This window comes from Dermochelys coriacea, chromosome 19, assembly GCF_009764565.3.
Source record: "Dermochelys coriacea isolate rDerCor1 chromosome 19, rDerCor1.pri.v4, whole genome shotgun sequence".
Lineage (NCBI taxonomy): Eukaryota > Metazoa > Chordata > Testudines > Dermochelyidae > Dermochelys > Dermochelys coriacea.
This window is the reverse complement of record NC_050086.2, coordinates 18,039,288-18,067,027: the sequence shown is the minus strand read 5'-3', so window position 1 is coordinate 18,067,027 and position 27,740 is coordinate 18,039,288. Positions and strand designations below refer to the sequence as shown.

Genomic DNA, 27,740 nt, shown 5'->3' with positions numbered 1-27,740 from the left:
TGAAGGGTAAAGTCTGGTTAGGATGTGGTGCTTCGAAGGACACCAGAAAGCCCACCCCCAGCCCCAGCTCCTACCTGGTAGGTACCTGTCGTGGCTGTACTCGTGGGAGTGCTGCATATGGTTCAGAGTGAAAGGCTGGTTCCCAAAGAGGTTGTCGCTGCGCAGGTTGTGGCAGAGTTTCTCCAAGAAGCGGAGGACGTAGGTGATGCTGTTTACTGCTGGCAGGTTCAGAGTGTGCTGTTCCCGATCAAACACCGCTGGAGACAGAAACAAGCAGAGCTGAACACAAACTCCCAGGCTGCTCAGCCAGTTCCTGTACCTCCTCCTCCCTTGGCTAACTAAAGCAAACAAAAGCCAATGCTTTCCCCTGGCTTAATGCCGGGGAACTCTCCTCTCTGGGACAGGCCAGAACCAGCCTGCTGCACCAAGCAGCAGGTGTGAATCTGTTGTGCCTGAAAAGCTTATCTTTAAAGGTGAACTGCAGGGCATGCAAGGACAGGGTCTGAGCTCTGCTCCTGGATGGTGGACAAATATGACCTCAAAGTATCTCAAAAAAAAAAAAAAAAAAAAAGTGGGTCGGAGAAGGGACTTGGGGCTATTTCTGGGGGATTTTTTTGCATGAGAAACAACAAAAACTCCACCCCTCACCCACTCCTGGAGGACTCTGGCAATCTTTGGAGAGTTTGGAGTGCAACCTCACAGTTGGAGGGTGAAATCTGCGCTTGGCTCACTAACACTGTGTCCCCTCAGCTGCGGCCGGGAGAGCTGCCATGGGGAACGTTCTCTTGTAAGACACCTGTTGGGTGGTATCACATTATCCACCCAAACACTGGGCAAGAAAGAGAAAAGGGAGGCCTTAGGTCTAACTGGTGCTCTCTGTGCACTCTCTGGCCCTTGGCTCAGGGTCCATCCAAGGATTTCAAGGAGGGCAATGTAGCAGCTTTGTGAATTTTTACAAGAAGCTTTTCTGTGCGTGAGAAGTAGCAGGGGAAGCCACTGGCAGGATGTCAGAAGAAAATGACCTTGGGTTTGTCTACATGGTGGGGTTTGGAGGATTAGATCTGTGTGCACTAAGAGTTCCAGAATAACTATTCTGAAATAATTGTGTGCACGTGGCCGGCTTTTACCTACTTTCTTTGAAACAGAGCGTACACATGGCATTTACTCTTTTCCAAAGAGGCGCTCAGTGTTCTAAGTTGGTATTTCAGGGTTCTGTCCTGCTGCAAGGCTCTATGCATTCTGGGATTTTTCTCATGGTACATTGTGGGTTATCTACCATATGGCACTGGAATTCTGAGTTTTGGGGTCAGAGCAGCAAATTCCCATGATTCCTCTCATCACATCCCAGGAGTCATGTGGTTTTTGCAAGTCAGTGCCATTTTCAAACTGCTGTCAGCCAGCACGGAAGGAACACAGCTGTGTACTGCGGTCCAGGCTGCCACGCATGTATTTGTGATCACACATCTGGGCAGCTGTCATGCTGCTGAGCTATTTTTGGTAGAGCAGGAGAAGGATGAAACTGAGCAACTAATTGTGGATAATGCTTTTCTGCAGCAGCTTCACCCTACAGGATGCTGTTTCTGGCTTGGGGGGACCAGAGGGGAAAGGGAAGGATAAGGATCCTGGCCTGAGGTGACCAGCAGTGGAGGCAGAACTTCAGGATGAGAACAGGCCCTTCCCAAGACATCTGCGAGGAACCCCAGAGCTGCAGTGGCATCGTACCAACATGAGAGCTGCCCTCAGTGTGGAGAAGGGCATGACCATCACTATCAGGAAGCTCACCACCCTCAGTGCTACTGATCAGTAGCTAACCAGTTTGGTGTTGGTAGATCAGCCATCTGGGCTGCTGTCATGGAGGTGTGCGCTGATGTCCGGGGTCACAAAGCCTGGCAATGCACAGGAGATTGTTGATGGATCAGCATGGCTGGGATTTCTGAATTGTTCAGGGCCATTGCCATATGCCGATACTTTGCCCCTCTCCCCAGGCTCATAGTTCATCAAAAGCAAGGAGGATTTCTCCCTGCTGCTCCTAGGCCCAGCTGACCTCCACGGCAGGTTCACCAATAATAAGTGGGATGGTCTGGAGAATCTATGTTACCAGGATCTTTGAAACGCACAGCTTTATTTAATGAAAAGTGAAAATTTTCCTTCCAGGATGGCTATGGACATTGATGGTGCTGCGATTCCTCATCAGTGTGGGAGACCCAGCTCCCCCTGGGCTTCCCTGGCTTATGAAGCCTTCTGCTGGAGACTTGGACAGGAAAAGGGAGTTTTTGGCTCTGGCCTGAGTAGCTGCAGAATGACACTGGAGTATGCGCATGGAAGGCTACAAGGGAGACTACGTTGTCTCATGATGAGGTGGGAGGCTACTATGCAGTAGTGTCTCATGATCACTGCCTTGCTGTGCTTTGCACATCTGAGAGAGCAGGGAGAGAGCCTTGCTGATGGGTGGGAGGGAGAGGTAGAGACTTTCAGAATGTTATGAATGGCCACTGCATACTGCAGCAAACTGTCAAGACCACAAGGTCAGGGGATGCCTTGGGCTCCTACTTTGAGGCTAGGAGCTGAAATGTTGCAATGTAATTTGATTGTGCATTGTGGCAGGATTTCATTGCTCTGTATGGGCTAGTGAAAAAAGTTTATTTTGCTTTTTAAATACTTTGTGCTATGATTTTGAGAAAGGGCATTTTATTACGTGCATGGGAGAGATGGTATGTTATGGAAGTTTATTGAACTTTGTCAAAAATCACTTATTGAACATAGATACTAAGGTCAGAAGGGACCATTCTGATCGTCTAGTCCAACCTCCTGCACAGCGCAGGCCACAGAATCTCACCCACCCACTCCTACGAAAAACCTCACCTATGTCTGAGCTATTGAAGTCCTCAAATCGTGGTTTAAAGACTTCAAGGAGCAGAGAAGCCTCCAGCAAGTGACCCGTGCCCCATGCTACAGAGGAAGGCAAAAAACCTCCAGGGCCTCTCCAATCTGCCCTGGAGGAAAATTCCTTCCCGACCCCAAATATGGCGATCAGCTAAACCCTGAGCATATGGGCAAGATTCACCAGCCAGATACTACAGAAAATTCTTTCCTGGGTAACTCAGATCCCATCCATCTAATATCCCATCTCAGGGGATTAGGCCTATTTACCCTGAATATTTAAAGATCAATTAATTACCAAAATCACATTATCCCATCATACCATCTCCTCCATAAATTTATTGAGTAGAATCTTAAAACCAGATAGATCTTTTGCTCCCACTGCTTCCCTTGGAAGGCTATTCCAAAACTTCACTCCTCTGATGGTTAGAAACCTTCGTCTAATTTCAAGTCTAAACTTCCTGGTGGCCAGTTTATACCCATTTGTTCTTGTGTCCACATTGGTGCTGAGCTTAAATAATTCCTCTCCCTCTCCTGTATTAATCCCTCTGATATATTTACAGAGAGCAATCATATCTCCCCTCAACCTTCTTTTAGTTAGGCTAAACAAGCCAAGCTCCTTAAGTCTCCTTTCATAAGACAAGTTTTCCATTCCTCGGATCATCCTAGTAGCTCTTCTCTGTACCTGCTCCAGCTTGAATTCATCCTTTTTAAACATGGGAGACCAGAACTGCACACAGTATTCCAGGTGAGGTCTCACCAGTGCCTTGTATAATGGTACTAAAACCTCTTTATCTCTACTGGAAATGCCTCTCCTGATGCATCCCAAAACCCCATTAGCTTTTTTCACAGCCATATCACATTGGCAGCTCATAGTCATCCTATGATCAACCAATACTCCAAGGTCCTTCTCCTCTTCCGTTACTTCTAATTGATGCGTCCCCAACTTATAACTAAAATTCTTGTTATTAATCCCTAAATGCATAACCTTACACTTCTCACCATTAAATTTCATCCTATTACTATTACTCCAGTTTACAAGATCATCCAGATCCTCCTGTATAATATCCCGATCCTTCTCTGAATTGGCAATACCTCCCAGCTTTGTATCATCTGCAAACTTTATGAGCACACTACCACTTTTTGTGCCAAGGTCATTAATAAAAAGATTAAATAAGATTGGTCCCAAAACCGATCCCTGAGGAACTCCACTGGTAACCTCCCTCCAGCCTGACAGTTCGCCTTTCAGTAGGACCCGTTGCAGTCTCCCCTTTAACCAATTCCTTATCCATCTTTTGATGTTCATATTGATCCCCATCTTCTCCAATTTAACTAATAATTCCCCATGTGGCATGGTATCAAATGCCTTACTGAAATCTAGGTAAATTAGATCCACTGCATTTCCTTTATCTAAAAAATCTGTTACTTTTTCAAAAAAGGAGATCAGGTTGGTTTGGTACGATCTACCTTTTGTAAAACCAGGTTGTATTTTGTCCCATTTACCATTGACTTCAAGGTCCTTAACTAATTTCTCCTTCAGAATTTTTTCCAGGATCTTGCATATTACAGATGTCAAACTAACTGGCCTGTAGTTACCCAGATCACTTTTTTTCCCTTTCTTAAAAATAGGAACTATATTAGCAATTCTCCAATCATTCCTGAGTTTACAGATTCATTAAAAATTCTTGCTAATGGGCTTGCAATTTCGGGTGCCAATTCCTTTAATATTCTTGGATGAAGATTATCTGTGCCCCCCGATTTAGTCCCATTAAGCTGTTTGAGTTTCGCTTCTACCTCAGATATGGTAATATCTACCTCCATATCCTCATTCCCATTTGTCATGCTACCATTATCCCTAAGATCCTCTTTAGCCTTATTAAAGACTGAGGCAAAGTATTTGTTTAGATATTGGGCCATGCCTAGATTATCTTTAACCTCCACTCCATCCTCAGTGTTTAACGGCCCCACTTCTTCTTTCTTAGTTTTCTTATATCAAATAAGTGTAAACAACCACAAATAGTGTAAACAACCACATTTATTGATCAGAACTGTGTATTCATTGTAACATGAACCACAACATAAAACAGTGCACACTATGCATAACAGTGCAAGCTTTACTCAATGGGACACTGCAGATGTGCAGCACATGATAAAAGTACCGAGTGCACATGTTAGTGCTGCACAAGTCACAGGCATATGCAAGGGCAGGATTTCTGCCTAGTGTCTTTCCTTGGCGTGTGGAGAGACACAGGAAGAAAGCATTGTTTGTCATTATGGGGGTGAAAGAGGGTTCCCAATACTCGCTGTTTTCAGTCTGGTGGGTGGGGTGGGGAAATGCTGGTGGCCGGAGTTTTGGAAGGGTACTGCTGCTCCCAGTTGCTCATGGATTGCAGTGCTGGAGCGGGTTGGAGTTGAGGTGGTGGGGCTGTGGCAGAATATGGCGCCATCATGTTTTCTATCAAGACAGTCTGTTCTTGCATGAATTCCTGGAGCTGCTTCTGTCTCATTCTCTCCAGGTTCTCTGTCCTCTCTCTGCAAGAACTTCCTCCACTCCTTTGGCTTCTTATCCCTCTGACAATGCTGCCCTGAGGTCCTCAAACATTGTCTTTAGCCTTCTTTTCCCTGGCCCAGAGATTAGTCAGGCATTTGGAAGTTGCTAACAGTCCGGTTCACGGGGGCTGAAGGGTGTCAGGTGCAGAAACTGGGAAGCAAGAAACAGAAGTAGTTATTATAATTGCCATATGGACCAGAATCGGAATGATAAAATGTTGCTTTTTTCCTCAGTTTCAGAATGCCATTTCAATGGTCCCCTCTCAACCCGGGGAGAGCTTGGAGGTGTCAGAAGAGTTTCACCTTACTCCCTCTTTGCACATGACTCCTGTTCTAATCCTAGGCAGTTGGTGTGGTGGGGGGCTGCAGTAGGCAGGGAGGCTTAGCCAATGGTTTGCATGGGTGGGGTGATGAGGGTAGGTGGAAGGAAGTGGAGGTTTGCCTGGGCTGGGGAGTTGCAGAGGCCGTGTTAGTAACTGCATGTGCACCTAATGTCGGAAGATGTAACCTTAGTACAGATCACCAAGAGCAAAGAAGGGACTTGTTCAGAAAGACGATGGGAGTTTAATTCTCTGCATTTAACTCAGGCAATATACCTCATGAAATGCTAACAGAGCTGGAATCTCAGGGCATTAAACTGTGAAGCGAAGTCTTTTATATTGTATTACTTTCCTGTAAGTGATGTTTCACTAAGTATGTCTACATTACAACGACCATGGTACCATTAGCTTGACTGCGGCAGGAGGACTGGGGGCAGTCCACAGTGGACGACTGGGAGAAGGGCCCACAAGGAGGACAGGACCGGGGCTGGGGAGTGGTGGCCTGGTGTGACAGATGAAAAATTTCCTGGTGTGGGAAATGAAAATATCAGGGAAGTAAACCCTGCAGAACTCTAATTCTGAGGCATGGATACCATTTTGAGCATGAGAGGAGGGGGATAGAAGCAGAGTTCACATCCACTCAAAATGGTGGCAACTAATGGGCTCCCAGAACAAAGTTTTAACCCCATCAACACAGTTCAATTGTAATGCAGCACATCATACTTACTGGCCGAGGCCCTCTGCCCAGGACTATCAGGCTGTGTCCTCCTGAGGGCTATCTGTTCCTTGGGATCTGGTCAGGCTCTAGCCTGGGGAAGAGATCCTGTCTTTCTGGGGACACCACCTCCTCCTCCGTGTCCTGGTCGTGACTGGGGTTTTCCTTGATGCCTTTGACACTATCCTCAATGTACCTGGGAAAATCCAATCCAGCTCTTTAAAGTCGGGATAGGTAACTGGAGCACTGTCAGGCCATGTCTGTCCTTGGCTCTTCTTATAATTCTGCCGGCAGCACTGCTTCCCTGTGCTGCAAGAGTGAGCCACATCTCAGAACAGCCCCTCGGTCATCCTGCCAGCGGCACACCTTCCCTGTGTTGCAGGACTGAGCCATGTCCCAGGATGGATCCTCTCGGCCATTTGCTTAGCTGTACACATGTATATTTTCTCCTCAGGGTGGCTGCTGTTTAGGAATGACTGCATTGGCTCCTCTCCCCAGATTGCAAGGAAACCCCTGTGCTGCTCATTTCCAGGTGTTTGCTGTAACATTCCAGGAGTGTGGAATCTGTGCCCCACCATTTAAACATGGGGACATCCAGTTGCCAAGAGCCCAGCACAGCAGATAGTGTACACACACAGACAAGTCAGTCCTGGCGTGAAGCGATGCAGTGTGGAATATCAGTGGGAGGACTGAAAAGTTGATCCAAAATACAGACATGTCCATATGAACACTTCTCCACATTAACTCATTCTGAAATGAGCCTAATCCACTTCCAAGTGGATTATCCAATTGGCACAGTTGATTTGGAAGAACTCTGCTGTGTGGACACAACCCATTTTAATTAGAAAAACCAGCAGTTAGTCTGCAATAAAGCCCTGTGTACCCAAATCCTTAGTCAGAGCGATGAGCCAAGAAGATGAGTCTAGCAGCAACATTCTGATAGACCTGATAGAGGCAAAGTCCAGAAGAGAAGGGTTCACACTTTCTAGCCCATTATACCAGACCTGTGGGACTCTCTGTGGCACCTCTGGGAGGACTATGAGCACAATTCCCTGGTGCTCATGGGTACATTTTCAGGCACCCGACACTGATGGCTAATGAGGCAGGGAACAATTAACATGATCCACCATGGATCAACTTGAAGCTGCTGAATGTTCCCCTTTCTCTTACGAGTTTAGGGAGCAGCTGGTATCATTGAAAAACAACAAACATAATGTAGCACAAAGAACACTGATGAAACGGGAGGATGGGCTTGAGGCTAATGCACAGGACTGGGAACCAAGGAGGCTGAATTCTGTTCTCAGCTCTGCCACCAACGAGCTGTGTGGCCTTGGATAGGTCACGTCAACTCTCTGTGCCTCAGTTTTCTCATCTGTAAAACAGGGAAAGAAAGTGACACTTCCCTAGCTCATGGGGTGCTGTGGGACTGCATTGATTTGTGGTTGAGAATGGCACGGATTCTTGGCTGCAAGGCACATGGGAGTTTTATTCCTACGTGCACAAGCATGTTATACACCCCACCTATGGCTGGAGAAGTCATCCTCGCTTGTTTAGGCTTTATACAGCATCCCTGTACAGAGCTCAGAGCCTTCCAGACTCCGATGGAGACTTCCCCAGCTGGGGATGGCCACAGCTGACAATAGGATGGTGCTATGCTGCAGGGAGAGGGTTCCACCAAAGACCTCTTAGAAAGCAGGGCAGTGGGAGAAAGCTTGGTTCTTACCTGAAATGACCTCTCCCCCATGGCCTTGCTTCAGGAAGGAAAAGACAGTTTTCTGATGGTAAGCACAGTCAATACAGGCCTGTACTGCCTGCTGCAGCACCACAGAGGCACGGGCTGGTCCAAAATGGTCAGGCAGTTGCTGAACTTTCTTCTTATCCAGGTGAGGCCCGGTGCTGCTGGTCTTGTTCAAGTAAATGCAGACTGCAGAGAGAGAGAAGGCTCAAGGTTACCCTGCGAGAGCTGCTTGCCCAGCGTACCCATCGCTGCTTTGCCACAGCCTTTCCCTCCTGCCAGCATGGAGCCTGCCTGCGGTCATACATCCACTATTACCCCGTGAGAGCTGCCCGCCCACAGCCCTGCCCTCCTGCCAGCACAGAACCTGCCCTGTCATACGCTCACCATTACCCCACGAGAGCCGCCTGCCCACAGCCCTGCCCTCCTGCCAGCACAGGGCCTGCCTGCTGTCATACACTCACAAACAGGGTGAACCAAGCCAGTCCAGCATAGCTACTAGTCTGCTGCCCACCAGCACAAGGCATATTTAGAAGAGGTACAAGCCCACAATGCTGATTACTCGCTTCCCTTGGGCTCATCCTCCGTCCTCCTAGCATCTCCTCCACGGCCCCTGTCCTAGTGCTCCAAGTATGCCAAACTGTGGGCGGGTTTGCACAATGGCGTGCTGAGCATCCGGATAACGGTTGAGACTCTAAAAGGAGCCTAAGGGAGTTCAGCACCCAGCTCCCATTGAATTTCCAGCCTAGGTCCCTTAGGCTTCCTTGGATATCGGTCCAGCTATGCTGAGGGGGAGGGGGCCCAGCCCATACCCTGTGCTGGGCAGAGCTAGGAACAGATTCCCCTTTCCGGGGTCAGCTTTAGTTCTGATTCAAGAATGAAACCCCACAGAAATCTTAGCTTGGTCTTTCTAGGCTCTCGACCCTTGCTCCTTTTTGCCCAAAGCGACTCTGGCTGCCTCTCCACACTACTAGGAGCTCAGTGGATGCAGCAAGATTCTGCAGCAGACACCCTGACTTTTAATGCAGGGTTCTGGGGTGACTCGATGGCAGACTGCCCCCTCTCTGGTTTCAGAGAGAACTAGAATGCTGTGGCCCTTCCTGCCTCAGAGCAGCCTGGGCCTGGAGAAATGCCCCTCCTAGAGTGGCTGCGTTGCTCGCATGAGCGTGCAACCATACGGCTCCAAGCGAGCACTCTGCACCTGGCTGCAAGGTGCGCCTCAGCCCAGAGTGAAAGGTCTCGAGTGTCTATGCAGACATCCCTCTATGAGTGAAAGGGGCGTTCAACCCACAGGGGATGCCTCTCAGTACTGCTAAGCAATAATTTATGGCAGGAAAACGCAGAGCAATCGCCTATCTCTAGCCACGGTCCTGAGAAGCAGAGGAGATGAGGGAAGGTCTGGGGAGCCTCTGGGTCTCTTTCCTGCCCGATTCTTCTCTGCATTAGGCTGCTCTCATTTCCGCACCGGCCACACTCGCTGCCACATTTGGAAATCATGGCATCTTCATTTGATATTTTCTGGGTTCCCCCAGATTCCTTAACTGCATCATCTTCACTGAGGGGGTGAACCCAGCTTACCTGTGGGGGCCTGCATGGCAGAGCTGGGGATAGTAGCAGCATCCTGGGGCACAGTACTTGTGTCTGGCTCTGGGGTGCTCGTTGTTGGAGAGGTGGGGGCTGGATTCAGCAAAGTCCGAGGTTTCCTCTGCAGAAAGGGATTGGAAAGAGTTCTCCTTTTACATAAGCTCACCATCCTGCCATGCCCACCGCCCTCATTAGACTCCGCCCACATCAGACCCCACTCCCAACCCTGCTCTACCCACCTGGCTACCACCCTCATCAGATCCCGACCCCATTCTGCTCAACCCCCCCACCTCATCAGACCCCGCCTTGCTGCACCCCCCCACCCACTACCCTCATCAGACCCCGCCCCCACCCTGCTCTACCCCCCAACCCTCCATCCTGCTCTACCCCCCTGCCCACCACCCCCATCAGACCCCACCCCATCCTGCTCAAACCCTGCCCACCAACCTCATCAGACCCCGCCCTGCTCTACCCCCGCCACTGCCCTCATCAGACCGTCCCCCCCAACCTCTAACACTGCCCTCAGCAGACCTCGCTCCCCCATTCTACTCTACTCACTGCCCCACCACTGCCTTCTTCAGACCCCACCCCCTGCTTGGCCATGCTTCCTGATACTTTTAAATCTGATTATCCCTGTGGCTGTGAGGCTGAAGTGTAGTTACTCCCTCCATTCCACACCCCTGTCCAGTGCATGTGCTGCCAGCCCCTGCTGGGCTGAGGAGCTGGAGATGCTCCCACCCCCCGCCCCCCACTCCATGGGTGTGCTCCCATTACCCATCAGTCCTAGGGCTGGACTTTGCCTCCTACACACACAAAAGCAAAGGGGACAGAGGATGCTGAGCGTGCAGTTTCCATCATACACAGTCTTTACAGTTTGGTTCAATAGCTCTCAGCACCCGCACTATACAAATTGTTCCAGCCCCCTGCACATAACACAGCTGCTCTCCACCCCAGAGGCACACATGCCCCATTCACATGTGATCACAGACACATACCCTGTCACCTACCTTACTGCCAGGCTTTGGTCCCCTCTTTTTGGGGAATTTCAGAGGCTCCACAGACTTGGAAGGGGTAGGGATGGGGTGATGGATCAAGGCCTTGGGCGTCCGACCGCGCTTCTTGCCCGACTTGCGACGTTTTTGCTCAGGTTGGAGCCCCAAAGCAGTCTTCAGGCTGCCGTGCATGCTGGGCTTCTCAGCACTTCCTTCTGAGACAGGGAACGGGCTCTTTGGAATCACAACTGCAGTCAAAAGGAGGAGGATGACCATCGTTTACACACAGTGGCGTAATTACTCATGCACACAGCTGTGGGTCCGAATACGAATGGCTTTTGTCCATAAACGCTGCCATCCTCAGGCAGCAGCAACCTTCGCTGAGCCCTAATTAGAGAGCTCAGAGCTGAGCATGCAGATGGTTTTTCTGCATCTCATGTAGGAGCCCAAATCCCCTGACGTCCAGTCCAGTGCTTTAGCCATATGGCAGCCCTTCCTCCTAAAACATGGGACACTCAGCCTTAAGTTAGGTGGACTGCTCAATTAGCATAAGAACATGAGAACGGCCACACTGGGTCAAACCAATGGTCCACCCAGCCCAGTCTCCTGTCTTCCAACGGTGGCCAATGCCAGGCATCACAGAGGAAATGAACAGAACAGGCAATCATCAAGTGATCTATCCCGTTTCCCATTCCCAGCTTCTGGCAAACAGAGGCTAGGGACATCATCCCTGCCCATCCTGGCTAATAGCCATTGATGGACCTATCCTCTATGAATTTATCTAGTTCCTTTTTTAACTTTGTTATAGTCTTAGCCTTCACAACTTCCTCTGGCAAAGAGTTCCAGAGGTTGGCTGTGCGTTGTGTGAAGAAATACTTCCTTCTGTTTGTTTTAAATCTGCTGCCTATTTATTTCATTTGGTAACCCCTAGGTTCTTGTGTTGAGAGAATAAACAACACTTCATTTACTTTCTTCACACAAGTCATGATTTTACAGACCTTTATCATATCTCCCCAGTCATTTCTTTTCCAAGATGAAGTCTCAGTCTTCTTATTCTCTCTTCATACAAAAGCTGTTCTTTTCCCCTAATCCTTTCTGTTGCCCTTTTCTGAACCTTTTCCAATTCCAATGCATCTTGCTTGAGATGGGACGACCACATCTGCATGCACTGTTCAAGATGTGGGCGTACCATGGATTTATACAGAGACAATATAATATTCTCTGTCTTTCAGAGTAGCAGCCGTGTTAGTCTGTATTCGCAAAAAGAAAAGGAGTACTTGTGGCACCTTAGAGACTAACAAATTTATTTGAGCATAAGCTTTCGTGAGCTACAGCTCACTTCATCGGCCACCAAATGCATCCGATGAAGTGAGCTGTAGCTCACGAAAGCTTATGCTCAAATAAATTTGTTAGTCGCATTTTCTGTCTTATCATCTATCCCTCTCCTAATGGTTCCTAACATTCTGCTTGCTTTTTTGACTGCTGCTGCTCATTGAATGGATGTTTTCAGAGAACTATCCACAATGACTCCAAGATCTCTAATTTAATTTAGCTAATGTAGACCCCATTTATACGTATAGTTGGGATTATGTTTTCCAATGTGCATTACTTTGCATTTATCAACACTGAATTTCACCTGCCATTTTGTTGCCTAGTCACCCAGTTTTGGGAGATCCCTTTGTACCTCTTCGCAGTCAGCTTTGGACTTAACGATCTTGAGCAGTTTTGTGTCATCTGCAAACTTTGCCCAACCACTCTTTACCCCCTTTTTCCAGTTTTTTTATGAATATGTTTAACACTACTGGTCCCAGTACAGACCCCTGGGGGATATGGCTATTTACCTCTCACCATTCTGAAAATTGAGCATTTATTCCTACCCCTTGTATCATATCTTTTAACCAGTGGACCTTCCTTCTTATCCCATGACAGCTTATTTTGCTTAAGAGCCTTTGGTGAGGGACCTTGTCAAAGGCTTTCTAAAAATCTAAGTACACTATATCCACTGGATCACCCTTGTCCACATGCTTGTTGACCCTCCTCAAAGAATTCTAGTAAATGGTGAGGCATGATTTCACTTTACAAAAACCATGCTGACTCTTCCCCAACAAATCGTGTTCATCTATGCGTCTGACAATTTTGTTCTTTACTATAGTTTCAACCAATTTGCCCAGTGCTGAAGTTAGGCTTACCAGCCTGTAATTACCAGGATCGCCTCTGAAGCCTTTTAAAAAAATTGGCATCACATTAGCTATCCTCCAGTCATCTGGTTCAGAAACTGATTTAAAATGATAGGTTCACATACCACAGTTAGTAGTTCTGCAATATCACATTTCAGTTCCTTCAGGACTCTTGGGTGAATATCATCTGGTGCTGGTGACTTAATGTTTAGTTTATCAATTTGTTCCAAAACCTCCTCTAATGACACCTCAATCTGTGACAGTTCCTCAGTTTTGTCACCTAAAAAGACTGGCTCAGGTTTGGGAATCTCTCTCACCGTGAAGACCGATGCAAAGAATTCATTTAGTTTCTCTGCAATAGCCTTAGCTTCCTTGAGTGCTCCTTTAGCATCTTGATCAGCCAGTGGCCCCACTGGTTGTTTAGAGGCTTCTTCCTTCTGATATACTTAAACATTTTTTTGCTGTTACTTTTTGAGTCTTTGGCTAGCTGTTCTTCAAATTCTTTTTTGGCCTTCCTAATTACATTTTTACACTTCACTTGCCAGAGTAGATGCTCCTCTCTATTTTCCTCAATAGGATTTAACTTCCACTTTTTTAAAGGATGCCTTTTTGCCTCTAACTACTTCTTTTACTTTGTTGTTTAGCAATGGTGGCACTTTTTGGTCCTCGTGTTTTTTTTTTTTTTTTTTTTTTACTTTGGGTATACATTTAAATTGAGCCTCTATTACTTTTGGCACTGTACCTTTTAATTTCTGTTTAACTAACTTCCTCATTTTTGTGTAGTTCCCCCTTTCTAAAAGCTACCACGGTAGCTGCTTTGGTATCCCCCCACCAGGGATATTAAATTAATACCAAGCAGTTGAGCTATGTTCGCCTCTTGGACCAGATTCTGTACTCCATGTAGGATTAAATCAATCAAGAATTGCCTCTCTCTTTGTGGGTTCAGGACTTGCTGCTCCAAGATGCAGTCATTTAAGGTATCAAGAAACTTTCTTTCTGCATCCTGTCCTGAGGTGACATGTACCCAGTGTGACAGGGTCAGGCCAGATGGCTACAGGAGAGTGATCCTATTGGGATCCAGGAACTGCAAAAGGATCCCCCCACCACATCCCCAGCCTAAGGAGAGGATCCACAGGACCTGGAAGCCAAATGATTCTGGGGCACAACTAAAAAAAACAGGAACAGGAGTGCGGTGATAGAGGGTGCAGTGATAGATGACACAGGAGAGTGATAGAAGGTAGATATATTAGCCCCAGATTAAGCAGGTCCCTTTTCCCTGAGTAAGATAATGGGCTGTTCAAGAACAATTAAGAAGCTACCAGAATCAATTAGGACAGGAAGGCTAATCAGGGCTCCTGGTTTTAAAAAGGACCTCACTTCACTTCAGTTAGTGAGACGCGTGTGAGGAGCTGGGAGCAAGAGGTGCAAGAAGCGAGAGTGAGTAGGCGTACTGCTGGAGGACTGAGGAGTACAAGCATTATCAGACATCAGGAGGAAGGTCCTGTGGTGAGAATAAAGAGGGTGTTGGGATGAGGCCATGGGGAAGTAGTCCAGAGAGTTCTAGCTGTCACACAGCTGTTACAGGAGCCACTGTAGACAGGTGCAATCCACAGGGTCCTGGGCTGGAAACTGGAGTAGAGGGCGGACCCGGATTCCCCCCCATGCCCCTCAACTCCCTATTTGAGACAAGAGGAGTTGACCTGGACTGTGGGTCCCACCAGAGGGGAAGGTCCCTGGCCTGTCCCCCGACCCACTAGGTGGGTCAGCAGAGACTGCAGGGATTGTTCTCCTCCCTTTCCCCATGCTGGCCAGTGATGAGGTTAGCTGAGTGAACGGCAGGTTTGAGCCGCTAGCAAAAGTGGCCAAACTGAGGGCTGCCGTGAATCTCTGAGGCGAGCAAATCCGCCAGTAAGTGCAGGACCCACCAAGGCAGAGGAGGACCTTTGTCACACCAGTCAATATGGGGATAGTTGAAATCTCCCATTATTATTATTATTATTATTATTGAGATTTTTATTTTTATAGCCTCTCTGATTTCCCTGAGAATTTCACAGTCATGATCACCATCCTGATCAGGTGGTCAGTAGTATAACCCTACTGCTATATTCTTAATATTCAAACATGGAATTACCAGTCATAGCGATTCTATGGTAAAGTTGGTTCACATAATATTTTTAAATCGTTTACTTCATTGGCACTGAACTCCCTGAGGAGCAAGGCTCTAGTCCTACCTCTTCATATAAGTTACCTTGTTATCAAGTCCTGCCCTTTCTTTACCGTATGTGGTGGCCTGTCATGGAGAACGCACAGAGAACATTCCAAACAGGAGGGCCGGTCAGCACCCGCCTGACCGTCACAGAGGTAGTGCTGTGTTCGAAAGCCCCTTCTAGTACTTGCAGGCAAAAAGTCAAATTTGCAATGCCCACAACTTTCCAATGCATTGCAGCTGCGAGATGCGGCCTCCACCCTTGATCCCTACCAGACTGGGTCTGCTATTCACAGCCCAAAGTGCTAGCTCCTGTCTGGACCAAATAAGATGGCATGCTCCACTCAAGGTACTGCCCAACCTAAATGAAGTGACACCCAATTGCCTGCAGCTGGCACTTGCAGTCCATTTGCACTTCCTTCTTAGGGCTCTCCAGGCTGCCCCAGTATCAAAACACAGCCCTTTGGGTACTTGCCTACTATTAAAGGGGACAGCCCCTTTTTCCTCTCAGCCATTTTCTCAAGTTTCCTTGTTTTTCTGCATCGCCTTTATGCCCCCTCAGCTGCTCATCTTCTCATAGGGGCAGGAGGTGAAGTGACCCAGCTCAGCTGATTAATATTTTGCTCTAGAATTTAAATATCTATGAAAAAATAAATAAGGCCCAAATTTTCAGGAATTTCCACTAATTTTGGGGTGCATCAAGTTTTGGGAGCCCAACCTGAGACACCAATGGATATTTCAAATGGAGGCACATAGATTAGTAATTGCTTTTGTATATGTCCATACAGAGGTCTACCCTCATGGTCATGGAGAAAACCTTCAACATGTAAACTGAGTGTAACTGATGCAGTGATGTCTGTCTGAGTCAACAGTTGTAAACAACAGCTTCCAGAGATGAACTGCCACACTTCATCTCCCAGACTAGAGGACCCCCTATGTGCGAGGGCACTGAAATGACAATACACCCCTAATTCTCGAGTCCCATCTCTTTACTCTTTGCTCACAGGGGCAGGCTCCAGACATCTCACCTAGATTCATAGATACTAAGGTCAGAAGGGACCATTCTGATCATCTAGTCCGACCTCCTCCACAGCGCAGGTCACAGAATCTCACCCACCCACTCCTATGAAAAACCTCACCCATGTTTAAGCTATTGAAGTCCTTAAATCATGGTTCAAAGACTTCAAGGAGCAGAGAAGCCTCCCTCAAGTCAACCATGCCCCATGCTACAGAGGAAGGCAAAAAACCTCCAGGGCCTCTCCAATCTGCCCTGGAGGAAAATTCCTTCCCGACTGCAAATATGGCAATCAACTAAACCCTGAGCATATGGGCAAGATTCACCAGCCAGATACCCAGGAAAATTTTCTATAGTAACTCAGATCCCATCCATCTAATATCCCATCTCAGGGGATTTGGCCTATTTACCCTGAATATTTAAAGATCAATTACTTACCAAAATCCCATTATCCCATCATACCATCTCCTCCATAAACTTATCGAGTAGAATCTTAAAACCAGATAGATCTTTTGCCCCCACTGCTTCACCTCTTAAGTGAGAGCCTGATATTGATTTCAACCTCTAGAGGAGTGGGTGGGAAGGTGGCTGGCCCTTGTGCATTTGGTGAGAAGAGCCCTGTGAGAACCCAGATGAACATGGTAGTCAGCAAGGGGAAATGCAGTTTTGGCTCAGGTGAACAGTAAGTGGCTGATCACCCCATATTCTGTCTATGCCCATTAGAGGGTTACAAGCGTTTGACACAGGAATGGGGTGGCCTAGCCTGGCCTAGCCTACCTTCAACAGCTATCTCATAGGCTTTACCAGCCTGAAGCCCTCAGCACCCAGAGCAGAGATGTTGCCAGCATCTCCTAGGCATACAGGCTATTCTAGATGTAGGCTGAAGACTTTTAGCTTCAAGGCAGGTGCCCCAGCCACAAGAAAGCCTCCTTAAGGCTATGAGCTCAAACCTTCCTCCCACCACAGCCTGAGGGAAACTGCTAAGGCAGGAGTGGGAATAAGCTCCTCATTTATGTCCAAGGAGAGACACACGAGACCTTGCTGGTGCAAACACAACGGCAACAAATGAACCAGAGAAGAGCACCCTGGGTCAAGCCTCAGTGGGAGAATGCAGGCCAGATGGCTGGGGCTTTGTGAAGGTGTTCAGGCACTACAGCACCAGGGGCCAATACCTAGACAAAGGGTAGAGCCGAGAGGGGCAAGGCCCCACGGTGGAGCAGGGGTTTACTTGGGAGGATGGATGAATACGAACTAAGACCCTTAAGTGAAAAAGTCAGCAGTGTCCCCCTCAGCTCCTAGACCAACCCCTCGCTCCCACTGGTCACTGCTACAGGAGAGACAGCTGTCAGTCACAGAGCCCTGGCTATTTCCCACCAACTGTCCGAAGAGAGCAGTGCTGCTGTACAAGTATCTCTCTGGTGGGGGTTCAGGCTGGCAGAGTGAAGGGATTCCAGCCCCCACATGTAAATAAGATGCCACACCCAGACCCTGGCAGAGGTGAGGTTAGCTTAGTGTCCAGCGGACACAGCAGGCAAGGCTCTGGGGTCCATTCCCATCTCGGCCATGAATCATTGGGCCCTTGGGCAACTGACTCAGGCTCTCTCTCCAGCAGCTTATGTGAGAAAAGGAGACTTGCTGCACCTGGTGCCTGGGCCATTGGGAGTCTGAGCTGCTTGCCTGTCACCCCATTTACCCAGCACCTGCTGGAATTGTTTACACCAGCGCAAAGTGGGTGTGAAACACTACACTGCTGACAGAGTGTTTTAGACCCACGTTGTACTCGCTCTTCAGTGGGGCAAACGACAAAAACCTAGCCCTGAACTGGGCCCACTGTGCTTAGTACGTGGATAATATGAGATTTAGAACAACTTCACTTTTAATCTCCTTGCTTTTTTATGTGCTTGGCTCTGTAAATGATGTGAAATTGAAGGATTGGGCCAGAAGAAATCTGATGAGGTTCAACAAGGACAAGTGCAGAGTCCTGCACTTAGGACGGAAGAATCCAATGCACTGCTACAGACTAGGGACTGACGGGCTAAGCAACAGTCCTGCAGAAAAGGACCTGGGGATTACAGTGGACGAGAAGCAGGATATGAGTCAGCAGCGTGTTCTTGTGCCAAGAAGGCAAACAGTATATTGGGCTGCATTAGTAAGAGCACTGACAGCAGATTGAGGGAAGTGATTATTCCCCTCTACTGGGCGCTGGTGAGGCCACACTTGGGAGCATTGCATCCAATTTTGGGCCCCCCCACTATTGTTGGTAGCTACCGGTGTGGTGCTCTGCTCTTGTCTGACAATAACAGTCGGCTGTGTGCATGTTCCCTCTGTGCGCTGCACTGGTTATGTGCAGATAGCTGACACAGCGGACCCCAAGAAAACCCCCAATGACCACAGACACTAGTAAGGTACGAAGGTACCTGGCAGGTTTATTGTCAAACAAAGCACAGCAATAGTTTCCTATAGACTCTACAGGACATACTATGAATTTGTGCCCCCGGCAATGGACAGTCAGGGGCGGGACACTCCACTGCCCCCTAGGCTGGACAAAGATATGCGCTCCAGGATTTATTTTTATACAGTTGCAGGACACATTACTCATCCCTACTTACGTATTGAGGTACAGCTCCTTGACTCATGAGGGTGCTGTCTCCCCCTTTGATCATGTCGGTTCAAACAAACAGATCTGTCCATTACGCTGTCCTTTTGACCCTGTCTTTGGGATGCACCTGGCTGTTCCTTGTTATCTCTGTGAAGTGTCCTCGTATTGGGATCTTGGCACACGTTCCTCTTATTACTACTTATATCATTAGTGCATGCTTTCTAGGAGCCCTTTCCTTACCAAGTTCTGCAATTAGGGCCTGCCTCTGGCTCACAGCCCAGCTTTGCTTAGCAATCCCTGGAAGTACTTTGGTTCAGGCTTTAGGCCTCAGACCAGGCCTCTGATACAAGGGTTTGCGTTTCAGGGCCTCTTACTACACCCACTATAGAAGGGATGTTGACAAATTGGAGAGAGTCCAGCAGAGGGCAACGAAAATGATTAGGGGGCTGGGGCACATGACTTAGGAGGAGAGGCTGAGAGAACTGGGATTATTTAGTCTGCAGAAGAGAAGAGTGAAGGGGGATTTGATAGCAGCCTTCAACTACCTGAAGGGGGTTCCAAGAAGGATGGAGCTCGGCTGTTCTCAGTGGTGGCAGATGACAGAACAATGGTCTCAAGTTGCAGTGGGGGAGGTCTATTGGATATTAGGAAAAACTATTTCACCAGGAGGGTGGTGAAGCACTGGAATGGGTTACCTAGGGAGGTGGTGGAATCTCTATCCTTTGAGATTTTTAAAGCCTGGCTTGACAAAGCTCTGGTTGGGATGATTTAGTTGGTGTTGGTCCTGCTTTGAGCAGGGGGTTGGACTAGAACCTCCTGAGGTCCCTTCCAGCCCTGATATTCTATGATAAATATCAGTACACTGTCACTCAGCAACCTAATTTAGCTTTAAAATAAGGCATTTATGTAGTGGGAAGATATACAGAAAATGGACGTGGGGTGATCAAGATTTATTACCGCTCATAGCAGGCCCAAATACAGGCAAGGACGAGATCCTCTGGGCTCACACAGGAAAACCTCTCATCCTTTCCGCTACTGCTACGAAGAGTTACGTGGACTTGCGGAAGGGTTTAGTCCTCTCCGTATAAAAAGCGAGGGCATGCCTAACGTCCAATAAGTGAAGCCACCATTCCTCAGAGTTCTCATGAGGTTTCGGGAAGAAGACTGGTAGAGAAATGGCTTGATTGTTATGGAATTGTGACACCACCTTTGGTACGAAGGCCAGATGGAGGCGCCGTTGGATCTTGTCCTTAAAGTACACAGTGTAAAACGGTTCTGACATAAGGGCCTTGATTTCAAAGACCCTTCTGGCCAAGGTGATTGCCACCAAGAAGTCTACTTTCTGTATGGCATGGACATGAGCAAGAACTCAAAGAAGAAAAAACAGCTACTTAACCTTTCGTAATTGTTGTTCTTTGAGACGTGTTGCTCACGTCCATTCCGTGACCCACCCCCCTGCCTCTCTGTTGGAGTTACTGGCAAGAAGGAGCTGAGAAGGTGCAGGGTTGGTGGCGCTTCTCATACTGGTGCATAACTGTGCAACTCCAGAGGGTGCTAGAGCCAGCCTGACAGACACCACTGAGGGAAAATTCTCCAGCAACAGTGCATGTGGCACACACCTAACATGGAACGGACATGAGCAACACATCTCAAAGAACAGTTACGGAAGGTAAGCAGAGAGAAGTAGCAGGGGGCACAACGCTAATGGCTCAAAGGGGAGACCCGTGAGTCTTGAAAGAACCAGGTTTAAGTCCCATGGGGGGGAGGGGAAGGCTGTCAGCTTGCGGACCTGAGGACAGAGCCTCTCCAGCCCTTAAGAAACCACACCGTCATCTTGTGAGAGAACACTGACCTGCTGTTCACTGGTGGGTGGAAGGCTGAGATGGCTGCTAAATGCACCTTAATAGATGCAAGGGCAAGGCCCTGCTGCTTTAACTGGAGCGAGCAGTCCAAGACAGACTGCAGGGAAGATCAAGATAGGGAGAGAGAGTGCGCTGAGAAGTCCAAATAGAGAAGTGCTTCCACCTGTCCGAGTAGATAGCCCTGGTGGAAGGCTTTCTACTATCTAGCAAGATCTGCTGGATCTGTTCCAAGCAAGCCTGTTCTTCAGGGTTCAGCCATGCAGCATCCATGCAGTTAGGTGCAGGGAGGCGTTGTTGGGGTGAAGAAACCGGCCACGGTCTGGTGAAATTAGGTCCGGATGGTGTGCGCGCGAAAGGGGAGTTGCTACCAACAGATCCAGAAGCAAGCTAAACTAGTGTTGACGTGGCCATGCAGGGGCTATCAGAATAACTCTTGCCTTATCCTATTTGATTTTTAGGAGGACCTTGTGAACCAAGGAGATCGGGGAAAAGTGTAAAATAGGAGATCTGTCCATGGGAGCACGAAAGTGTCAGAGAGGGAGCCAGGCTGAGCCTGCACAGTGAACAAAACTGATGGCACTTCCCATTCTGCCTGGTAGCGAAAAGGACCACCTGGGGAGGCCTGCACCTTTGGAAGATGAACCTGTGACCTCTGGGTGAAAGGACCAGTCGTGGCGAGAGGAAATGGATCTCCTGAGGTGAACCGCCAGTACAATTCAGGCTCCTGGGAGATTTGACGCCTCAAGATGAATGGAGTATTTCATGCAGAAGTCCCACAGATGGCTTGCCTCCTTACACAAGGCCAAAGATTGAGCCTCTCCCTGCTTGTTGATGTAAAACGTGGCCACAGTATTGTCTGTCAGGACCTGCACCACCTTGCCTGAGATCTGGGGGAGGAACACTTGGCATGCTAAGTGTACCACCCTGAGCTCCCTGATGTTTATGTGCAGGGAGAGTTCTTCTTGGGACCAGAGGCCGAGTCCCGAGGTTGTTGAGGTGGGATCCCCACCCTAGGTCTTGCATGTCCAAGACTAAGGCTATCAAGGGCTGAGGGGGTCCCCCATCATTACCAATCTTGGGTCTTTCCACCCGTCCAGGGATACGAGGACAAGAGGAGGGACCATGAACACTGAGTCCAAGTGGTGTCTGCTCGTGGAGTAAACTTACACTAGATACATCTGGAGGGGTCTGAGGAGCAGCCTTGAGTGCTGGGCCACATAAATACATGTATATGCCTCAGTAGCTGGAGGCAAATCCGAGCTGTTGTGATTGGGTAGACCCTGATATTCCATGGTCTGGAATTGGGCCTCCGGCAGGAAGGCCCTCGCTTGGTTGAGTCAAATACTGCCCCAATAAATTCTATTCTCTGAACTGGGACAAGAGTTGACTTCTGCTCATTTATCAGCAGACCCGCACTCAGAAGGTGGCTCGGACCATGCTGATGCTGTTCTGTACTTGAACCTTCGACCAACCTTTGATCATCCAGTCGTCAAGTTACTGGTAGACCTGGACACCTCACCATCTGAAGAAGGCTGCTACTACTGCCATAAACTTCATGAAAACCCTGGGGGGCTGCTGACAGGGCAAAGAGAAGAGTGGTGAATTAGTAGACAGTGAATGGTGCAGGGAAGAGCTTGATGCCAGGGAAGTGCTTTGCCGAAGTGCTTGGTTCCGAATTGGAGGGGCTCAGCTCTTAGGTCGTCTGAGGGCGGCTTCCATGAGGATAGCCTCCAGCTAATGTCTCTGTCTTTTTTACTGCGGGATCTGATGTCCTGACAGATCTGGCACTTGTCCTTCACATGAGTCTCCCCCCAACACTTCAAGCAGCTGGAGTGGGGGTCACCCACAGGTATATGTTTTCCACAGGAGGTGCAAGGCTTGAAGCCCAGGCATCGGGGGGCGTGCCCGGCCCCTGGGGTGAAGGAGTCCCTCGATGACAGGAACTATCTATTTACACTATGATAACTAAGAAACAAGAGAGTCCAAAAACCACTGGGAAGAAAGCCTTGCCAGAGCAAGAGAGGTCAACCATCAAGGGCGGTAAGAAGGAACCGAGAGGGTGCGTGGCCAGCGGCACCCTTATACCAGCACATAACCATACGTCTCCAGAAGGGGCTAGATCCAGCCCAATGGATACCCTTGAGGGAATAAACTCTGGCAACTGTGCACATGGCACGCACACAACTAGCAGGGAATGGACATGAGCAAGTACTCCAAGAACTTCACCCAGTAATTCCTGCATCAAGCTCAATTTCTGGTTGAGCTAAGAAGCATGCAATCTGGATTTTGTTATGCTTTTGTTTGCTGGAAATCATGAGGTGCTTTGCCACACACTCCCCTCTTAGAGCTCACTAACCGGCAACTGTGCATCAGCACTGTCAATGATACAAAAGTCAGGGTCCCTTTGCAAACCCCTTTGCTCACTGCTTTCTACCCTCCACTAGTGTGTAACTCTGCCCCTGCTTTGGGTAGATCAAGCCTGACAGTCCTGTTCAAGCCAGGCCTGAGCACCCAAGGCATAAGTGTGGCTAGAAATTCAAAGCATGTGCTGAACTGTGTCTCAGATTCACCAAATGTGCAAAGCGTTCCACCCATTTACATGGGGATTATGAATATTTGGGGGAAGATCATCCCATTTCTTAAAGGCTTAGAATTTTACAAGGTAAGAATAACTGCTTCCTTATTTTAATTAAAGTTTGCAGGTGTTTGGGCAAGTTCCACATGCCTTGGATGTTATTGGCGAAGCTGCTAGTTTAAGTTGTGGCTGCTCAGCTGTCACTTTTTATGTTTTTCTATTTATGAAAATTAAACCGTAAAACAAAAGCCAGCCTCGAGGGAGGTCCAACATTGCCAACAATGGCTCAGCTTTGCTCTGGGGACAGGTCTCACATTCACACCACTTGAGGGAACATTCTTAAGTGCCCACATGTAACTAATACAGCAGCGTCTCCCTCAGGTTGCAGAGAGCCAAATGCAATGGCTCAGTAAAGGATGCACTGCCCGTTCAGCTCAGGGAGGTGTCACCACAGATCCCAGCGATACTTTAAATGTCAACCTGTGAACAGTTTCACTATTCAAGAAAGCATGTAAGAATGGAAAGGGAGAGTACAGATCTGCAGAGTCTATTTTGAGTGGCTCATTTTGGCTCCATGGCGTTTAAGAAAGAGGTCACAACTCTCCCCACTCCTGACCAAGGAGCCAAACCCTTCCCACAGCCCCTCCCACAAAGGAGGAACAGAGCTCACAAATATATTCAGACCCTTCTGTGGGAGCATCAAGCTGGAGGAGTTCTGAGAGTACTCAGACTCATGGCTGGAACACCTGCACAATCTACTGTGAACTGAATATCATGCTGGCAACTCATATGGGTGGAGCTTATTTTGTGGGTGGAGCTTGGAAGTGTAATTTTTTTTCCAATTGGCCCCCTGCTAACAAGAGGTGAAAGGGAGGGAGCAGTAGGCTGTGCTTAGGCGAGGGTTTGGGACTAGAAAGACAGATACCTGCCCAGCCCAGCCAACGTCTGCATAAGAACATCCTGCAAGGACTCCAACAGCTACTCAGAACATGAGCTGTGAGATTCCCCATGTTACTTAGTGGACAACACACCAGCAGAGCCAGCAGCTTTGGTCCTGCTTTAGAGACACAAACAGCCAAATAAACATCTCCACACTACAGGCAGGATGACACTAATCCCCAGCCTCTCCATTCTGCACAAAGCTGGCAGCTCTCTGAGCACTCATCAGGAAACAGCCACAACTTTGGGGCCAACAGCATTGTCTAACCAGGTATCAGTGACACATGCCAGCTCCAGCTGGCACCCCCAAGAGAATCATAGAGCACTGCTCTCAGTTACAGCACATGGCATCAGAGAAGAAGGAGTAGTACTAAAGAGAGGCTTTCACAGTTAATCTTCTGAATATTCCCATCCCCAATGACTGTCTCCATATAGTGGCCTCTCTTCTTTCTCTGCATTAGTGCTCTGGATACCAGCTGTCTGCCTCATGTCTTCCCCACTCTGCCTTGTATTTGTGCCAATCAGCACATTTCTAAGGATTTTTACTAGGGCTGTCAAGCGATTAAAAAAATTAATAGGGATTAATCTCACTGTTAAACAATACCAGAATACAATTTAAACATTTTCTGATATTTTCTACATTTTCAAATGTATTGATTTAAATTACAACACGGAATACATGTACAGTGCTCACTATATACTATTTTTATTACAAATATTTGCACTGTAAAAAAACCAATAAATAGTATTTTTCAGTTCACCTAACACAAGTACTTTAGTGCGATCTTTATCATGAAAGCTGAACTTACAAAAGTAGAATTATGTAAAAAAAACAAACAAACCTGCATTCAAAAACAGAATATAAAATTTTAGAGCCTATAAGTCCTACTTCTTCTTCATCCAATCACTCAGACAAACAAGTTTGTTTACATTTGCAGTAGATAATGCTGCCTGCTTCTTGTTTACGTCACCTGAAAGTAAGAACAGGCGTTCACATGGCACTGCTGTAGCTGGCATTGCAAGATATTTATGTGCCAGATGCACTAAAGATTCATATGTCCCTTCAGCCTTCAACCACCATTCCAGAGGACATGGTTCTGCTCGATAATGATCCGAAGTGGCGCAAACATTTTCATTATCTGAGTCAGATGTCAGCAACAGAAGGTTGATTTTCTTTTTTGGTGGTTTGGGTTCTGTAGTTTCCACATTGGAGTGTTGCTCTTCTAACTCTTCTGAAAGCTTTTTCCATACCTCCTCCCTCTCAGATTTTGGAAGGCACTTCAGATTCTTAAACCTTGGGTCCAGTGCTGTAGCTATCTTTAGAAATCTCACATTGGTACCTTCTTTGTGTTTTGTCAAATCTGCAGTGAAAGTGTTCTTAAAATGAACAACATGTGGTGAGTCATCATCTGAGACTGCTATAACATGAAATATATGGCAGAATGCGGGTAAAACAGAGCAGGAGACGTGCATTTCTCCCCCAAGAAGTTCAGTCACAAATTTAATTAACACTTTTTTTTTTTTTTTTTTTGTTAAGGAGCATCATCAGTATGAAAGAATATCCTCTGGAATGGTGGCCGATGCATTAAGTGACATACAAATGTTTAGCATATCTGGCATGTAAATACTTTGCAATTCCAGCTACAAAAGTGCCATGCAAACACCTGTTCTCACTTTCAGGTGACATTGTAAATAAGAAGCGGGCAGTATTATCTCCCGTAAATGTAAACAAACTTGTTTGTCTGAGTGATTGGATGAACAAGAAGTAGGACTGAGTGGACTTGTAGACTAAAGTTTTACATTGTATTGTTTTTGAGCGCAGTTATGTAACAAAAAACCCCTACATTCGTAAGTTGCACTTTCACAATAAAGAGATTGCACTACAGTACTTGTACGAAGTGAACTGAAATATACTATTTCATTTATCATTTTTACAGTGCAAAACTTTGTAATCAAAAATAATATAAAGTGAGCACTGTATACTTTGTATTCTGTGTTGTAATTGAAACAAATAGATTTGAGAATCTAGAAAAAATCCAAAAATATGTAATACATTTCCGTAAAAATTCTATTATTTACCAGTGCAATTAAAAGTGCAATTAATCGTGATTAATTTTTTTAATCACAAATCATTTGAGTTAATCGCGCGAGTTAACTGCGATCAATGAACAGCCCTAGTTTTTACCTTTTTTCTGATCTTCATTTAGCTCTGGCTCACTGGTTAAATGGTAACAGAACACCCTGTGGGGTTATCTGGGCACAATGCTCAAAGGGGCTGGTAGGTAGAGCAGTTTATTTAAGATTTTACTCTTATTATTGTTCATATTATCGCAGTTTCTAGGAGCCCCAGCAATGGAGCACGACCCCATTGTGCTGCGTGCTGTACAAACACAGAACACAAAGACAGTCCCTGCCCCAAAGAGCCTACAATCTAACCGAAGAAGAGGAAACAACAGGCGGATACAGACAGACCGACGGGAGTACAAGGAAATAGTATTCTTCTGTCAGGCTGCTCTCTGAGATTATAGAAACACTCTCAGAGGGTCAAAGAAACAACAAAACACTTGGAAAGCTGAAAAACAGTCCTTGCCCTTGTAATTAGCTGGGCTGCAGGCTTAATATTAAGCTCCCACACTTAGTAACAAACCTCACAGCAGTAGGTCAAACCTAGCTTGGCATCAACAGCCTTAGTCGTGGTCTGCCCTACCACTGATTTTCCCAAAGTTTCTCACTGTTTTTTCTCCACTGATGGAGCTGCACTGTGGGGGGCACTAGTGTGGATGAGGCCCTGGCATTTTAACCACCATGTCCCTTAGATTTACTTGGAGTCGGATCATATCTCAGATATGGGGCAAAAAGGGCTATTAATGAAAGTCACGCTCACTCTATCTAGCACTGTTCATCAAAACCCTGGAATCAGTAGATCAGACATTAGTTTGCGCTTGACAAAACTGTGCAACAGTTATATCAGCAGGGTGGTTGGTGGACCAGGTAAGAGGATATGGTGCTTGATCCAAATGGAAACATTCCCATTGAGTCAATGGGCTTTGGCTCAGGCCAGGAAAATGTCACCTCTCCACACCTAGTCTGAATACAGCTCTGGTCAGTAGTTACTGCCCATACAGTTACCCTATAAATGGCCACTAGGTGTTCTCCATGAAAGGAGTTCGGTAACATCAGTACAGTTCCCTGGTTACCAAAGTCCATCAAAAGCTCCACTACACGTGACTGGGCTCCTTTCACGGCACCCACTCTGTGATGTTGATGAAAGGCAGGTACTAGACTGGCTGTCTGGAACTCCAATAGGCAATATGATTGATCACTCACTCGGCATTTCACAGTCAAATCCCATAACTAATATGATGTAATTTGTCATTAACCCTCTCAACACCCCTTTGGAGCAAGCGAGGATCATCTCCACTTCCATAGAGTGGGAAGTAGAGCCAGAGGGGTCTAGTGATTCACTTCAGGTCACCAAGAAAGGTCACAGCTGGGATTAGAACCCAGCACTTCCAAATTCCCTGTCCTTTGCTTATTCCACACCTCTGGGCTCTCTCTTGTACCCACAGCACTGGACTCAGCAGAGCCAGT

The 27,740-nt window shown here is 47.4% G+C and overlaps 1 protein-coding gene across 21 annotated transcripts in view; it reads right to left on the bottom strand.

Annotated features, from left to right (window-relative positions):
- Positions 1-27,740, bottom strand: part of SCMH1 (Scm polycomb group protein homolog 1) — a 113,307-nt gene that overhangs the window by 29,212 nt on the left and 56,355 nt on the right. For all 21 annotated transcript variants that reach the window (XM_043506215.1, XM_038377333.2, XM_038377346.2 and 18 more), the window contains 4 exons: positions 10,792-11,024; positions 9,779-9,905; positions 8,189-8,389; positions 75-257 (listed from right to left, as the gene is read on the bottom strand). In XM_043506215.1, coding sequence (XP_043362150.1) covers positions 75-257; positions 8,189-8,389; positions 9,779-9,905; positions 10,792-11,024 — 744 coding nt within the window. The remainder of the gene's footprint in view (positions 1-74; positions 258-8,188; positions 8,390-9,778; positions 9,906-10,791; positions 11,025-27,740) is intronic.